Below are 14,415 nucleotides of genomic sequence, written 5' to 3' on the forward strand. Positions count from 1 at the left end.
TCGCGAGAGCACTCCACGTCGCTGTCCTTGACACTTCTCGAGACCATTTGCAAACTGGAATAGAGACGTCTGTGTTTCGCGAAATCTCACCGCCTCGGTTTAAGGTTCCGTCAAGACGGGTCTGTCTACACACCAGACCCATTGAATCCACAGCGTCCCCTCTACAGCCATGAGAGACGGGCCGATCCAGAGCTATGTCTGCCTAGGCTCTGCTCCGTAAGGGACAGCGGAGTTGAAGAGAGATACAAGCACAGTAGAAAGTTGTCGAGGGTCATATGTTGGGCTCTTATACATACTGCTCCTCATCCTGTGTTCTGTTTGAGAGACCACCCGTTTCATCACGCACCACCGGGCTTCCCAAAGCAGCCGGCCGGTTCTGTCGTAGAACCATCTCTACCGCCTGCTGGATCCTCACTCTTCCAATATTAAAATGGTTGGCCCCCCCCCCCCCCCCCAAAAAAAAAAAACAACCTATGACGAGACCGTATACAATGCACCAATGAGCTTTTGACGAGCATTGCTGTCGTAGTACTCGTCGATATTGACCTCTCTGCTGCAATGGCTGGAGATGACTTGGAACACGACTCGAGTCGTCCAAGCCTGTTTCCGGGTAGACGGGCATACAGAGACATGCCAGAAGGATCGTTTGCAGCGACGCGGATCAGCCTGTAATTCGACTTTGTGATATTTGCGCTGTACAGAACGAGAATCCCGCCAAAATGTCAAGATTCCGAAAGGCTGGCTGGCTTGGCGGTCTAGGCGCCACCGGGTTGTCGCAGTTTAGACATGTGTGTTGGAGGTAGCATTGGCCACAAGTGGGAATCGAAGCAGGTATTCGTACATGATGGCATCACTGTAGAGAGAGACTGTGTGTGTGATACGTTCAAGAACTAGGTATACGATGATGATGGGTAGACGGCGATGTACACTGACAAAAAGAATGTAATTCCAGCTAAGAACTGAACGGCTAGACATTTCAGTAGCGAATGGAGTTGACACACTTCACCTGCTGGTGGGAAAAATTTCAAAAACAAACGACGTTGGCCTGATTCGAACAGACGCTCCCGAAGGAAATAGATTTCGAGTCTATCGCGTTAACCACTCCGCCACAACGCCGATGCTTAATTTGAGCATCAATGGAGTATATGATGAGCAAATGGGCCCCTGTCACTACCTACAGTGGGGCCAAGCCACAGAATCTTCTCTGGATTTTTGTACCCCAGCGCGCGGGAACGCTTGCGATGAGTTAAAGGCTTACAGATATTTATTTGATAAAAGAAAACAGGGCTCAAGACATATTCAAGCGAGGAAGATAGTCGGAGTGAGAACGGAAGTAGCCAGCAGCCCTTTCGTCTTACTCTAAGCTGCACATTAGTCTCTGCTTGAAGACAGCTTTCCAACCAGGCAGCTTCTGAGCTGCAAGGCCGCTCGGGATCGAATTTTGAAGTACTCCCTAGTGCGTGCAAAAAAATACAGCGCCCATCGACAACTGCTCAGTAACTTATCTCGCCAGTCTTATATGCATATGAAAGTCATTCGGAGTTCATTCTGAACGAGCACATGTCAGGACACCATGTAGTAACGGCACGGTGTCAATTTTCGAGACTTCAAGGGCAACCCTTGGGTGCAAACACTGTGTCGGAGAACTATCGTGCGAAATGGGGATATCGTGAAGGGTATGTCAAAACAAAACAAAACTTCCAAACCATCCAGCACAACCGACCGGCAGCAACTAGGTACCGTAGAGACACGCAGTCCATCGTCGTCTTTCCCTCTACAAAACGCGCCAAGGCACTGTTGCAGCACCCCCCCACCCCCCCCCGAAAAAAAAAAGTCTACTTCTTGTGGAAGGGTGCGAGGATCTTGGCCTTGAGCTTGTCAGCAACGCTGACGCCGGTGTTGCCCTCGGCGCGGGCCTGGGCGGCGGCCTTCTTCTCGTGGTCAATGTCCTTGTGGGGAGCCGGCTTGTCCGTCTCGACGGCGTTGCCAGCGCCACCCCGGCCGACGTGGTAGTCCTGGCCCTCGGTCGAGGGGCGGTAGGCCTCCTCGGGGACGAGGTCCTTGTCTGCGCGCGGGGCGGGTTGGGTCTTGGCGTCGGCGATGTTTCCGGCTCCTGTGGTACGTGGGATGGTCAGTTGTGGTTGTTCTTAGAGAGTACGCTCATGCTTGCGACGGTGAGTGCATCGTGGGGTGGGTGGGTGTCAAGGGACTGGGGGGGTGGAGGTCAGGCTCAGTGGTGGCACGGTGGGTGATGGGGTGTTTGCGCTTGGCGTCCTGAGAGACGGAGAGATGTATGCTAGGCTCGGGATGCGAGTCAAGTCTCACCTCCTCGGCCAGAGCTGAAGGCGCCAGTTCCGTGAGAGCCCTCGGGACCAGCCCTTACTACCTCGCCGTCAACGTATTTGGTGTCGTCGGCTGCCATGTTTCCTGCTCCACCTCTCCCGTGCGATACTTCGGCGGTCATTTTTTATTTTTTTAAGAGGGGGGTGGTTGAGTAATGGGGATTTCGGCGTGTGTGTCAAGGTGTTGTTCGTTATCTCAGGTCGAGTGAAGCGCTGCTGGTAGGGGTGATGTGAGGCAGGTCAGTGTCGAAAGCGCCCCGTGAAAAAACAACGGACGAGGGGCGACAGCTTTATTTGAGATGATCAGTCACGAGATGGGACGAAGAAGGCCAAGACAAAATTCGCAAAAGTAAACAGGTACGTCAGCGGCATTATATATAGATAAGGCACCTGTTCCTTACAGCCAGATGCCGCTCATCACATCATACGGTAGGTAAGATAAGTGATGTTGCAAGGTACATCAACTTATCAGTTGGCTCTGCGCAAGCGCAACAGGTACCTCCCCAATGAAACCCCCCTTTCCTAAAGGGAAAAACTAAGGTTATCGAAATACCACCCAGTTGGAAACCCTGAAGAGCAAGCTGGCAGCTGATTGCGGTTTGTCGTTAGCGTGGGTACATTCATCCCTGGGCCCCTGGGCGTGCGTGGGAGAACTGTCATTCTGTCCAGTCTCAACCCGCCGACCCCGCCCCTGTCACACACACACAGAGTTCAGAGTACACCGGATCATTCTGTACACAAACACGCATATGCTGAAGAAAATCCGGGACGCCAATCATCAGTTTTCGTCGAGGGCAAGCAACGAATGACAGCCGACCTCGCGTCGATAAAGCCTGGCTTACGTACCTGGATTTCGTGAAAGAGCCCCGACGACCTTCCCATCCCGCTTCGATATCTGCGCTGCACCAGCCCAGTATTGCCGAGCCATTCATTCCTTCATCTCATACCGGTTGTGCAACAAGCGTTGACCCGACAAAGCATAACACACACTTTCCAACTTTCTGATGAACTCGGCACTTCTTTCGCAGTCGGCACTACCAGCTTCGTGGTCCTTGACGAAGGACTCTCACTTGATGAGAATTCGCGCGCCATACCTTACTTGGTCCTCTACGTTGGTGGTTGATTATCTTGCACTTTCTCCATATGTCCAACATCCCTGCCCCTGCCGACCATGTCGTCATTGTCCCTCTCCCTTGGCTTCTCGTCGCTTTCACCACTTACAGCCCCATCCCACGTCTCTCTAAAAATAAGTAGATGGTTCTTTAACCCTCGCCGTTGCGTTTGCAATCTGGATGTACCCATTTACGATACCCGCTGTGGATAACACGCCAACGGCGTCCATTCCAAAGCCAGTTGCGTGTCCATGGCCGGGAGACAGTCGCGTATGGATGCCCTACAAAGCCGAAAATCCGAACGCTCGTAGAATTCGATACTCACCATTTTTCTCTCGACCCCGTAGACATGGCTACGATACTGTGATAGTTGGGCGTGACGTGACGACTTCACATCAAATCTTCGCTTATCGGGCAATTAGTTACGGGAGGCATTCCTTTGTAGTTCTGGATACCTAGCTTAGGGGTAGCAAGTGGCAGTGATGCATGTCAGCTGCAGCAATTGCCACCATTGGTTGTAACACAGGCAGCCAGTGGAGGCGACGCAAGACGATTCCAATCCTCCGCCATGTCACTAGCAGATGACAGCTTCATCTCGGGATTGGCCTGATTTCGCCGTAAATCATCCAAGATGGATGTCATCGGCACAATAACAGGGGTAATCGACCTTTTCGTCGTCGCGCACCAAATCCAGGGTCTCTGCGACAAGTACAAAAATGCACCCAAGACAGTACGGGACATCATCGACGAGTGCGAATGGACCAAGGCGCTTTGCATCGGTCTGAAGGACCAGTTATCGCGGACGCCGGATGCTTTGGAACACGGGGGGAGGACGAGGCCCGGCCTGGGCGCCCAGCAGAAGCCTGGCCACACTCTGCTATGGTGTTTTGGCAAGAGCATGCAGGGCATTCGCGAGACGCTCGAAGACCTGGATAAGGAGGCCGCTAAGCTACGGAGCAAGAAGAACTCGCTCATGGGCAAGTGGGACAAGGCTAAGTTCTTGTGGAAAGAGGACTATTTCAAAGATGCCGTGCAGAACGTCAAGGACCAAAGGGACATGGCCGCCATTGTCATGTCGGGAATCCAGCTGTAGGTTTGCCGGACGACGAGGACAACAACAACGAAGAGGGGCAAAAAAGGCGAGATCAGAAGCTGACGAGCGAGATACAGGCACAGCACCAACACGCTGAACGAAGAGTTGCGAAGATTGATCGCACTAATTGAGGCCGGTCAGAAGCCAGCCTCAGAGTCGACGCCTCGAGTTGATCAACTACAACCGCCGGGTCAGGGGCTCAAAAAGAGCAAATCGGACACGCAGATCAAGAAGTCGTCGCCCAGACTTGCCGAGGACCTTTACACAGCTGTTCGGGGCGGCCGGCTTGTCGACCTGGAGCCCATCCTGTCTCAGGGCGTCTCGATCAACCTGACTCTCCGAGATGGCGGAGACCGAGCCGTGCACATCGCCGCTCGCGAGGGATTCCTGCCCATATTGGATCGTCTTCTGGCCTACGGCGCCGACGTCAACGTCCAGAATGTGTCGCAAGAAACTCCGCTGCACCAAGCGCTGCGGAGAGGGCAAACGCCGACGTCGCTGGCGCTGCTTTCCAATGGGGCAAGCTGGACTATCTCGGACGACAAAGGGGTGACCGCGTTGCATGTGGCAGCAAAGAAGTCTGCATATCTTATCGTTCAGTATTTGCTGGACAGGGGAGCCGACCCAAACGTACTGGACAAACAAGGCCAGACGCCCCTGTTTATGGCGTGCCATCCCATGGACAAAAAAGGCAAGAAGCCCAAGGTGGACTTAAAAGTCATTCGCGCCCTGGTCGAACGAGGGGCTGACCCAACCATCATCGGCGCTGCAAAGTCGGGGAGTACTCCGGTCCACGAGCTCGCCATGGACGGAAACGCAAAGGAGCTCGAGATTGTCGGCAAGGCAGCGAGGTCGATCGAGTTGCCATTGGAGGGAGACTGCGAGGGCGCCACACCACTCCATCTCGCCGTCAGAAACAACCATCCGGACGCCGTCGACGTCCTGATCAAGCTCGGGGCCAACGTCAACGCGCGGCAGACTTCGAAAGACGGCGCGGTGCCAACGGCTCTGTGGCAGGCCGGGTGGAACCGAAACCTAGACATCGCGACCAAGCTCCTCGAAGCCGGCGCCGACCCTGACGCCCGGGGCAAAGACAAGTCCACCGTCCTACACCTGGCGGTGGCAAAGCGCTGGCCAGAAATGGTCAAGCTTCTCGTCAAGCATAAGGCCAGCTTGAATGCTCAGACATCGGACAGGAGAAGACCTCTTCACGCGGCGGTGTGGATCAAGGACCTTGCCATGGTCCGGCTCCTGCTCGAAAAGGGGGCCGCGGTAGACGGCAAGGGCGCCAGCAGCGCGACGCCTCTTATGGACGCCGCTCAGGCCGGCTCCTTGCCAATGATCAGGCTCCTCATGGAGCACGGAGCGGATTGGTCATACACGACGCCCCAGGGGACGGATGCGTTTATCTGGGCATGTGGCGGGGGCCATGTAGCCTGCGCGAGCTTCTTGCTGGGTTGCGGGCAAGACTTACACAAGAGAGCGTCGGGCGATTTCACCGCGCTGCACTACGCGGCACGAACCGGGGTGGTGGATTGCGTCAAGTGGTTGCTGGAGCTTGGGGTGGATAAGTCGATCAGGTCGACCAAGGCGAGAGTGCCATTCAAGGTTATGGGGACAGCGGCGGATGTTGCTAGAGCACATGGAACCGCCGAGGTTGCTGAGTTAATCGAAAAGTACAAGACAGGTGCAGGGTACTAGAAAGGAACAGAAAAAGTAACGGGGATGGGGACAGGTGAATTCCATCCTTCTCGAGCAAGGCATATATATATATATATGTATATATGTACGGAAACCGGAAACAGGTCTACCACAGTTGCCCCTTGCTCTCTCGAGGGCTCAGTTTGGGGGACACTGCGTGATAGCGGTGTTTTGCAAACATTAAGGGGGTCAAAGGATGCATGTCATCAAGTTCATTCCGCCAAGACCGTCCTGCTAAGTCGCGTCTATCTAAACCGACTGCCTAACCATTGTCCGCAAGTCCCTTTCCCGGGCCGTTGGGTAATGAATGATGTCTTAATCGCAGGACAATGAGACTGGCCGCCCATTCTCCTTCTTGTCTCTTCTTCATGTCTAATTATAATGATGTTGCTGGCACTTTAGCAATGCCTTCTCTCTTCCATAGCCAATGTCAAAAATCCGGTGGTTCTCTCAATGTCGTGGTATCGTGCCGTATAACTCAGGACAACGCTCAACAGACAGGTAGGCGCCCACCGCAACAACTACCCAAAGCTGCCCACCGCCGGCTATCCATGCAAATATGTCGGGAAAATGCATTCGCATCATAGAAGAAAATATCTTCATGAACAGCGATCATGAGGGCGTCAGTTGATCTGCCATCATCTTTCGAACCTCCTTCTCCAAGTTTTCTTCCGCATGCTTGTCCTCCATGTCTTCCACTGCACCGGTCACCTTTTCGGCGAGCTCAATCTTTTTTTGGCACGCCTTGTAGATGAGCTCTTCGATGGTGTGCGAGGTCAAGAGACGGATGACCTCGACGTCCCGGGTTTGGCCCAGACGATGAGCGCGGTTCTCGGCCTGAATGTCGTCTTGAGGGTTGTCGGACTGGTCAAAGATGATGATCTTGTTCGCTGACGTGAGGTTGATACCGGTACCACCGGCGCCAGTCGTTAGCAGAAATGCAGTGATGTCGGTATCTTTGTTGAAGTCGTCAATCAGGTCCTGGCGCTCCGCAACGCTGGTTTGGCCGTACAGGACGCAATGTCTGATGCCACCAGTGTGGAGGACCTCTCGGAGGATCTCGATAACCTTTGCGAACTTGCTGAAAACCAAAACGCGGTCGCCGTTGTCACGATATTGGTGAATGAGTTCCAGAAGCTTGGCGACCTTGCCGCTCTCCATCCACGAGCCTTCGGGCACATCCAGGTGTCTGATGCAGGCATAGTCGCGACACCATAGATGTAGTTCAAAGTCGGAGGAGTTTTGCAACTCTCCGATCAGATGATCGATGCGAGGCTGTTGCAGCTCTGACTGCGGTACCTCTCTCATGAGAATTTTGGCCATCTGCTCAACCTTCGCGTTGGTAAAGTAACGCCGGAAAAGCTGGGGATGAATGGCGGCTTTTCGGAGTTGCATCCAGCTGTTGTTTTGGTCGCTCTGGCGCCCTGTGCTTGTCTTCTTGACGGGGCCAGCCTTGAAGAGACGCTCGTACTCCTCATACAGCTCCTTCTGCACAGGTGCCAGATCACAATATGCCACGTTGCAGATCTTGGATGGCATGTCAGAGAGCACCTGCTGCTTGCGGCGTTGAAGAATAAAAGGCTCGAGGATCGTTCTGGCTCGGCTGACGCGCTCTCCGTACAAAAAGGCGCCATTGTTGACGTCGCGGATAGTGACCTTCTGACTGAACATGTACTGGAGCTGATCCATCCGGCCGCTGAATTGCTTCGGATCGATAAAATTCAAGAGAGAGAGCATCTCCATCAAATTGTTCTGGACGGGAGTACCGGTAAGTAGCATTCTCCAACGAGCCTTGATTCTGATGAGATCTTTGTAGATCTTCGTCTTGGGGTTCTTCATTTTGTGTCCTTCGTCAAAGATTGCGGCAGCGGGCTGGAGCTGTCGTAGGGCCTCCAGATCATCCTCGGAACCGACCTGCGTGTATGTCGTCAAGACAACATGGTAGTCGGCAGGATTCTCGAGCATCTCATAAGCGATTTCCCGGCGCTCGGCCTGAGGACCTTGATACGCAAGAACCGAGAGATCGGGGGCGAAGCGTTGAAACTCGACCATCCAGTTAGAGAATGTGGACGGTGGTACAACGACGAGGTTGGGCCAAGGTCGCTCGCCTTGTTCAGTTTCCCCGTAGGCCTCAACTAGATGGCAGATGAGAGAAATCACCTGGCACGTCTTGCCCAAGCCCATCTCATCAGCCAGAATGCATCCGTAACCGCTGTTGTACAGAAGAGACATCCAGTTGAGACCGAACAGCTGGAATGGACGCATGGTACAGTGACCTTCCATTAATTTCGGTTGGGAGGGGATTGGCGGCTCAGATAACTTCTGTCCGCGGAAGCTTGTCGGCGTAAGGGGAAGGTCGTCCTTAGCCAATTGGCTTTGGACGCTTCGCTTCTGTCCCTTGACGTCAAGATCCCAAAGGCTAATCTCTTGCTTGACTTTGTTGGCCTTCTTCTCGCATTCAGCTACAACCTCGTCGATGGCATTGACGCTGCGAGTAAAGTCCATGATGGCGTCAACCAATGTCTCTCCGATCGCAACTCTGGGCTTACGGCCGCGAGCGCCTGATTTCTTGAGGACAGTCACGGCTTGAACCTCGTCGATTGTGTCGAAAGGTCTCTTGGTCTCAATTACCTTGAGCTCGTCTAGCTTGATGTTCGTCATGGCAGACAGATCCTCGATGGAGCTGCTATTGATGGCATGGAGTGCTTTGTCGTGCAGACTCTCCTTGACCGCCTCGTTGACTTCATCATCGTTGTCGAAGTCCTCGTCCTCCTTATCATCGGGAATGACAATCAGCTCATCTACTTTGTCGTCCGCAAGCTCGTCCAAAGCCGGTTCAACTTGGTGGGTCTGTTGCGATGAAATGGGAGATCGATCGGGTCGACGACCTTGCATCAGGCGCCGGCGCTTCGGCTTAGGTGGCGAGGGCGTGGTGCTTCGTGAAGGAGTAGGCAAGCTCGGCACATGTTGTCCAAGTAGTTTCGGCTTGCTGGGCTCACCCAATCGGCTCGTTTTCCGCTCCAGGCTCGTTGGTCGGTCACCACCAACAGTGCTTGTTGGCTTGGTAGATCCCACAAAGGTGTTGACCTTGGGCTTCAGATGACGAGCATCTAGCAAGTAGTTGATCGCGTCCTCAACATTATTGTGGCACGCGGTCAGTGCCTCTCTGCAGTATTGTACTGGCATCGTACTGCCGAGAGCGTCGGCGACCTCTTCAATTTTCTTTTGTAACTTATCCACTGAGACGTACTCGAAGTTTGAGACGTGTCTCTTGAAAGACGTCCGGGCGATGTTCTCACGAGAGCCGCGGCGGTTCTCTTCATCCGAAGAATCCACGATGATGGGTTCCTCGGAGGGTCTCTTCAGTGACCTCGGCGTCGGCTGCGATTTGGGGGGTGGCTGGAAGCGCGTGCCCGGGGGCACGAGGCGCGAGAAGTAAGCCGAGGTGCTGGACTTCCCAGTCGGCTGGAAGGGCGACGACGCAGGAACTTCGATAACCGAGCGCGAGGAGGGAGAGGAGGATAATTCGAGTCGCGATTTTGTCGGGGACGCGAGGGAGCTCCGGCTGATTATCTGCGTAGCTTGTGTCTCGTACGGCGAGCAGGGAATCGTCTCGTTGGCGAGCTCGTCGGCGTCGTCGCCACGATTGGGGCCTCTGGCAGGCGACGTGCCCAGCGCCGAGCTGCCCACCGGCGGCGAGGAGCTCAGGCTCAGATGAATAACCATGGCTTGTGTGTTGTGTGGCGGTCGGATAGAATTGATGGCCAAGCGGCGTGTGAAAAGGGCAAACAAGGTCGAGGAGGAACAACGGCGGGGTTTGTTTAAAGTAGAAGAGAAGTCTCAAGGCGTTGCGTGCACAAGAATTTATTGTCGAGGTTTGTCTCGAATCATTAAGGCTAAATCAGGAAAGATCCAAAGGAAAGAGCAGATATCGGACAGAGATACCGCCTTCTAATTGTGGGAGACCTTTTGGGCAGGAGCAAACGAGATTTTGAACGGGCGGCGGTGTTGGAAGTGGGATTTTTCTGGGGCAAGTCGTCTTCCACCACCGCCCCTAGTCCGTTGACACGGGGAAACGAGAAGACGCGCTTGGGGGAAACAGCCGTAGCGCGTTCGCACGTGGTTGGCGTCATCAATTAAGCACCGTGCGGGGCATTCCTGGCTCGAACTGTAGGTGCTGTCTTTTGACTTCAAGTCTCGCCAGGCTCAAACAAGCGGGCCCATCAACTGACAGAGTCACTCACAGGCTTTACCATCTCGCCATACCGAGACTACCTGCCGAACGGATCATTACTCTATTGTCAAATTCATTACAACGGATTATGTGAGTCTATTCTTACTGTCTCTCTGCGGGACGTGTGAGTGCTCACTCGTTACATGCAGTTGGCTCCATAATCACCGGGCACTTGTCACGCACCACCTGCCCTCAGTTCTCAGGAAACACCATGGCGACCCGACGTATTGTCGCCTCGGAGAAAACCATCCTCGAAAAGGACGATGTGGTCGGCTCCAGTCCTGCTGCTGGCGACAAGTCTAACATCACCCCGGCCGTGCCGATGGACGTCATCCTAAAGCTACTCGGATTCACCTTCGCCATGATCGTCCTGCCCATTGGCACCTACTTCGTGACGGTCGATTTTCTCTTCAAAGGTAGATTACGTGAATACACCAATCCTCCTCCTAGTGCAAGAAATCATGCCGGTCATGACTAACGAGTACAACCTAGGCAATTCTACATTTGCCGGAGCTCTGGCTGCGGTTATGGCCAATGTGGTTCTCATCAGTTATGTCATTGTTGCCATGAAGGAGGATCAGAGCGACCAACTGGAGGCCAAGAAGGAACTGAAGAAGGACCGCTGAAGCCTACGCAAAATGTATGCGCCTGTACATTTCCCCTCACTTGATGATGTGGAATGTATTCATTTACCTCAGGAACGAATTATGCCACAGTGCGTTTTCGTTACTCATGGAGCGTAGTACAATCGGAAGGAGTGGCGTACAATCGATTCTATTGTTGGGATAGACCACTTCACGGATTCGAGTTCTTCTACCAAGTCATTGTTTTGAAAACCATCGCATTGTCGTGAAAAGGCATAATTACAAGTCACTGCGTTGGAAGCTTGTGTAGTCGTATGTGTGTCGTCATAAAATGAGCCCAAAAACTTCGTCCCTAACCAGACCATCCAACCATGATCCTCCCCATCCCGTCGTAAAACGAATCGTGTACATACACCTGAATCCAACACTATTATACCGTCGTCTTCGAACAAAGTCAAAGATAATGATGTTTATGAAGCATCTCAAGCATCCAGCCGTTCCCCATGAGAGGCTGTCTGATCAGTGTCTCTAAGCCCGTCACAAAGAGCCTATATGTTGATCCTCGCCCGAAATACTATACCTCGCCCAGAATGTAGGAAATTGGGGTATCGACAAAGTTGAGACGGAAACCATTTCATTTTCGTGCCTTTCGTTCCTCAGGATGCTTTGCTGAACCGGCGAGAAAACCAGCTTTTCCTCTTTGATGATTCAGGTCGCTCCTGCGGCTGTTGATGCGGCGGCGGTGGCGGCGGCTGCTGCTGCTGCTGTTGAGGCGGGGCTGCGGCTGGTCTTCGGAGCACGTTTGCGCCCTTGCCGGAAATTTGGGGGCCCTGCTTCACAGATGAATGAGCGGGGCCTTTGCCGTTGGGTGTGCCATTCTCGAGACTGAACGCAGACGGTTGGTATGATGACTGCCCCTGGCTGAAGCCGATACCGTAGTCGTTAACAGGCTCAGGCCTTGGAGCCGGAGCTCGCTCGATGGAGCTGTTGTCGCTGCTAGTCGGGTCGGTATGGTAGCCGGCGTGCTCCGCCGAACTCCCACTTCCGGCCGCGGACGTGACAGTTTCGTACGAGCGGTCCTTGTTAGACAAAGGATAAACGGTCTGATCGCCGCGGCCATATCCATTCATATGTGGATCTGTTTGCGTTCTGGGAACTCTCTGACGATAGGGAATGTTGCCATTATAATATCCTCCTCCGGGCCCATTGTGGTACTGATCATAGTAGCTCTGGCGGGTGGAGCCCATCTCGATCTGAGTGCTCTCGGGGCGGAAGGAACCGGGGCGCCCGCCATAATAGCTGTCATGGGGGTGGCGAGTTCCGCTGGCTATATCCCCAAATTAGCTGGACGGCCCAATTTGCGTACTTCGATCTTGAACATACTGGCGTAATAACTGCTCCGTCGGTTCCATGTCGCAACAGAATCGGCATCTGAGCGATATGATTGGCGGCGATCCCTGTCTCGGTAACCTCCATCAATGGCGGCCTCGAAGCTGCGGATGGTATCCAAAGGTCGCTCCCACCGGCTACGAGTCGGGTTGGATCGATCGGGCTCGGCTGGTGTCAATGGTTAGTGATGCTCGTTGGGGGCTTCGGGCAAGACATACAGATGGGGTTGCCAGTTGTATCCTTGTGCTGAATTGCGCGCAATGGAGCCAAAGACGACTTAGTCATTGCTTGAACGGCGGCTGTACGAGTTGTTAGTCAATTGGACACGCTGAAGGATTCGGTGATTAGCAGTGACGTACAAGGTTCGGCCTCGCTCATAGCGACGGTGGGATCGGCTTTGCTGTGCAATCTTTTTGCTTCCTTCTCTTGGTGGCTCTCGTGTAAGTCGATTTTGTGGTGACTTCCCGAGCTTTTGTGGGACCTGTTGGACTGGAAGCTGAATGTTCTAGGTCGTCTATGGGGAGACTGCGGCTGCTTCTGAATTGGTGGGCTTTGTTGTGTTTGAGTCTGTTGGCGAGGCGGCTGATCGTACGGTTGCTGGTAGGACGAGAAGCGAGTCGAAGGCTCGTTGTACGAATCGGCGGCTCCGTCGTGATAGAACTGCTGGTTTGGCTGCTGATGCTGGGGAGGCAGCGCGGGAAGTGGATGATGCTCTGCCATGGTGGGCGACTGGGGAAGGGTGCTACTTTTAATTGATCTGTCTCGCAAGGCGGTGGGCGCAGTGGGCGCGGGCGTCGTCTCGGCGTACAAGGTCAGTGGATGGAGCTATTGCGTGCCTTATCGCGGGTCAGCAAGGGAAAGAAGTGGGCGGGCGGTTCCCAGATCGCTAGAGAAGCAGCCAAGGTCGCGTTTCCCAGGGGGAAGCGTGAGATGTTGGAGCGCCGGGTGGGCCGTTAGAAGGGGCAGATTCAGAGCGGTGGAAGGGGTGGGTGGTGTCGGAGAGTGAGGCCTGTGTAGTCGTGTGTTCCCACCGACTGCCGGGATGGGAAGTGGATGCAGAACCTGGCAAAGAATAGTGTATCCGTGGGTCGGGGTATTTCCACTGTTCCAGTGTTCCGCTTGTTTGATGATGGATGAGATGGTGTGTGAAGTCTTCAGAGGTAAGAGGGAGGATGACGGGAGGAGAATGAGGAAAATGTGGCAGTAATGGGGGAAATTTTTTCTTCTTTTCTTGGGTTAATGTCGCAAGGAGGCGGGAAAGCAGGGAAGCGGGTGTCTCGTATATGGTTGGGGAAGGGATTGGGATGTGAGTGAGTTGGCAAGGCACAAGGCACAAAACAAGCCGGATGAAGCTGTCTGGCTGGTGTGCTGCTAGCAGTACGCTGTGAGCAGCGCGCTGTGCCGAGAAGGAATGAACGGCCGGGCAACGGCAACGGCAGCAACAACTAGCGATCGCGAAATTTCACAATGACAACGACAACCCAGCAGGGGGGGGCAGGTGCAGGCTACCTAGAGAGGTGCAGTGCAGGGTGATGGTAGTGCCCACAGACTGTGCGGTACGTACCTGTTGTTATTTTCTGGCCCGATGTTTGACCCTGGGGTTTGCTGTTGGGGTTTGCTGCGAGCTGCAACAGAAGGAGGCGGGAGGGAGGGGAGTCCGTGAGTCTCCTACGGAGGGATTTTGATGCCAGGTGGGGGACACTTCGGGCGAGCGACGCCAGGATGTTTGCTGAAAGTGGCGCTAGGACAGGTTGCTTTTGGGGCGTTGCAGGGGAAAGTGAAGGCCGCAATGGGATAAGCGCGTCGGTTTTTTGGGGGTTTTTTTGCGATGGGGGTCGGACACTAGATTCAGGTCCGGAAGGCGGGAAGTGGTGGCTACCTAGGTAGGCACCCTAGGTAGAGAACGTCTGGGACGCTGGGGCCGGTACACGACAAGAACAACTTGATAATGTGATTGACC

General features: G+C 54.1%; 5 protein-coding genes across 5 annotated transcripts; 2 read left to right on the plus strand and 3 right to left on the minus strand.

The window, feature by feature from the left end:
• Positions 1-1,351: 1,351 nt before the first annotated feature.
• CDEST_02681 (uncharacterized protein) lies at positions 1,352-2,741 on the minus strand. Its single transcript, XM_062918840.1, has 2 exons — positions 2,326-2,741; positions 1,352-2,113 (listed from the first exon to the last, which is right to left on the minus strand). The coding sequence occupies exons 1-2, from the start codon at positions 2,462-2,464 to the stop codon at positions 1,836-1,838; spliced, it is 417 nt and encodes a 138-aa protein (XP_062774891.1). The 5' UTR covers positions 2,465-2,741; the 3' UTR covers positions 1,352-1,835.
• A 1,215-nt stretch (positions 2,742-3,956) lies between these two features.
• Positions 3,957-6,800, plus strand: CDEST_02682 (Putative ankyrin repeat-containing domain superfamily). Its single transcript, XM_062918841.1, has 2 exons — positions 3,957-4,543; positions 4,625-6,800. The coding sequence occupies exons 1-2, from the start codon at positions 4,086-4,088 to the stop codon at positions 6,246-6,248; spliced, it is 2,082 nt and encodes a 693-aa protein (XP_062774892.1). The 5' UTR covers positions 3,957-4,085; the 3' UTR covers positions 6,249-6,800.
• Position 6,801: 1 nt separating this feature from the next.
• On the minus strand, positions 6,802-10,299 carry CDEST_02683 (Putative helicase, P-loop containing nucleoside triphosphate hydrolase, SNF2-like domain superfamily). The gene has a single exon (XM_062918842.1). The coding sequence runs from the start codon at positions 9,972-9,974 to the stop codon at positions 6,861-6,863; it is 3,114 nt and encodes a 1,037-aa protein (XP_062774893.1). The 5' UTR covers positions 9,975-10,299; the 3' UTR covers positions 6,802-6,860.
• A 138-nt stretch (positions 10,300-10,437) lies between these two features.
• Positions 10,438-11,349, plus strand: CDEST_02684 (Putative vacuolar ATPase assembly integral membrane protein Vma21). Its single transcript, XM_062918843.1, has 3 exons — positions 10,438-10,572; positions 10,632-10,898; positions 10,975-11,349. Exons 2-3 carry the CDS (start codon positions 10,694-10,696, stop codon positions 11,106-11,108), a joined length of 339 nt encoding a protein of 112 aa, XP_062774894.1. The 5' UTR covers positions 10,438-10,572; positions 10,632-10,693; the 3' UTR covers positions 11,109-11,349.
• Position 11,350: 1 nt separating this feature from the next.
• CDEST_02685 (uncharacterized protein) lies at positions 11,351-14,414 on the minus strand. Its single transcript, XM_062918844.1, has 5 exons — positions 14,020-14,414; positions 12,815-13,291; positions 12,674-12,754; positions 12,450-12,623; positions 11,351-12,393 (listed from the first exon to the last, which is right to left on the minus strand). Exons 2-5 carry the CDS (start codon positions 13,173-13,175, stop codon positions 11,723-11,725), a joined length of 1,287 nt encoding a protein of 428 aa, XP_062774895.1. The 5' UTR covers positions 13,176-13,291; positions 14,020-14,414; the 3' UTR covers positions 11,351-11,722.
• Position 14,415: the final 1 nt, after the last annotated feature.

The sequence above is a fragment of the Colletotrichum destructivum genome, chromosome 2 (genome assembly GCF_034447905.1).
Source record: "Colletotrichum destructivum chromosome 2, complete sequence".
Classification (NCBI taxonomy): domain Eukaryota; kingdom Fungi; phylum Ascomycota; class Sordariomycetes; order Glomerellales; family Glomerellaceae; genus Colletotrichum; species Colletotrichum destructivum.

Bases quoted from the DNA above. Each gene is read 5' to 3' on its own strand.
- CDEST_02681 (XM_062918840.1), bottom strand. From the start codon at position 2,464: ATGACCGCCGAAGTATCGCACGGGAGAGGTGGAGCAGGAAACATGGCA. The intron at 2,114-2,325 runs GTGAGACTTGAC...CACGTACCACAG, and splicing joins CTTCAGCTCTGGCCGAGGAG to GAGCCGGAAACATCGCCGAC.
- CDEST_02682 (XM_062918841.1), top strand. From the start codon at position 4,086: ATGGATGTCATCGGCACAATAACAGGGGTAATCGACCTTTTCGTCGTC. The intron at 4,544-4,624 runs GTAGGTTTGCCG...AGCGAGATACAG, and splicing joins GTCATGTCGGGAATCCAGCT to GCACAGCACCAACACGCTGA.
- CDEST_02683 (XM_062918842.1), bottom strand. From the start codon at position 9,974: ATGGTTATTCATCTGAGCCTGAGCTCCTCGCCGCCGGTGGGCAGCTCG.
- CDEST_02684 (XM_062918843.1), top strand. From the start codon at position 10,694: ATGGCGACCCGACGTATTGTCGCCTCGGAGAAAACCATCCTCGAAAAG. The intron at 10,899-10,974 runs GTAGATTACGTG...AGTACAACCTAG, and splicing joins GGTCGATTTTCTCTTCAAAG to GCAATTCTACATTTGCCGGA.
- CDEST_02685 (XM_062918844.1), bottom strand. From the start codon at position 13,175: ATGGCAGAGCATCATCCACTTCCCGCGCTGCCTCCCCAGCATCAGCAG. The intron at 12,624-12,673 runs GTATGTCTTGCC...CATTGACACCAG, and splicing joins TACAACTGGCAACCCCATCT to CCGAGCCCGATCGATCCAAC. The intron at 12,394-12,449 runs GTATGTTCAAGA...TTGGGGATATAG, and splicing joins ACGGAGCAGTTATTACGCCA to CCAGCGGAACTCGCCACCCC.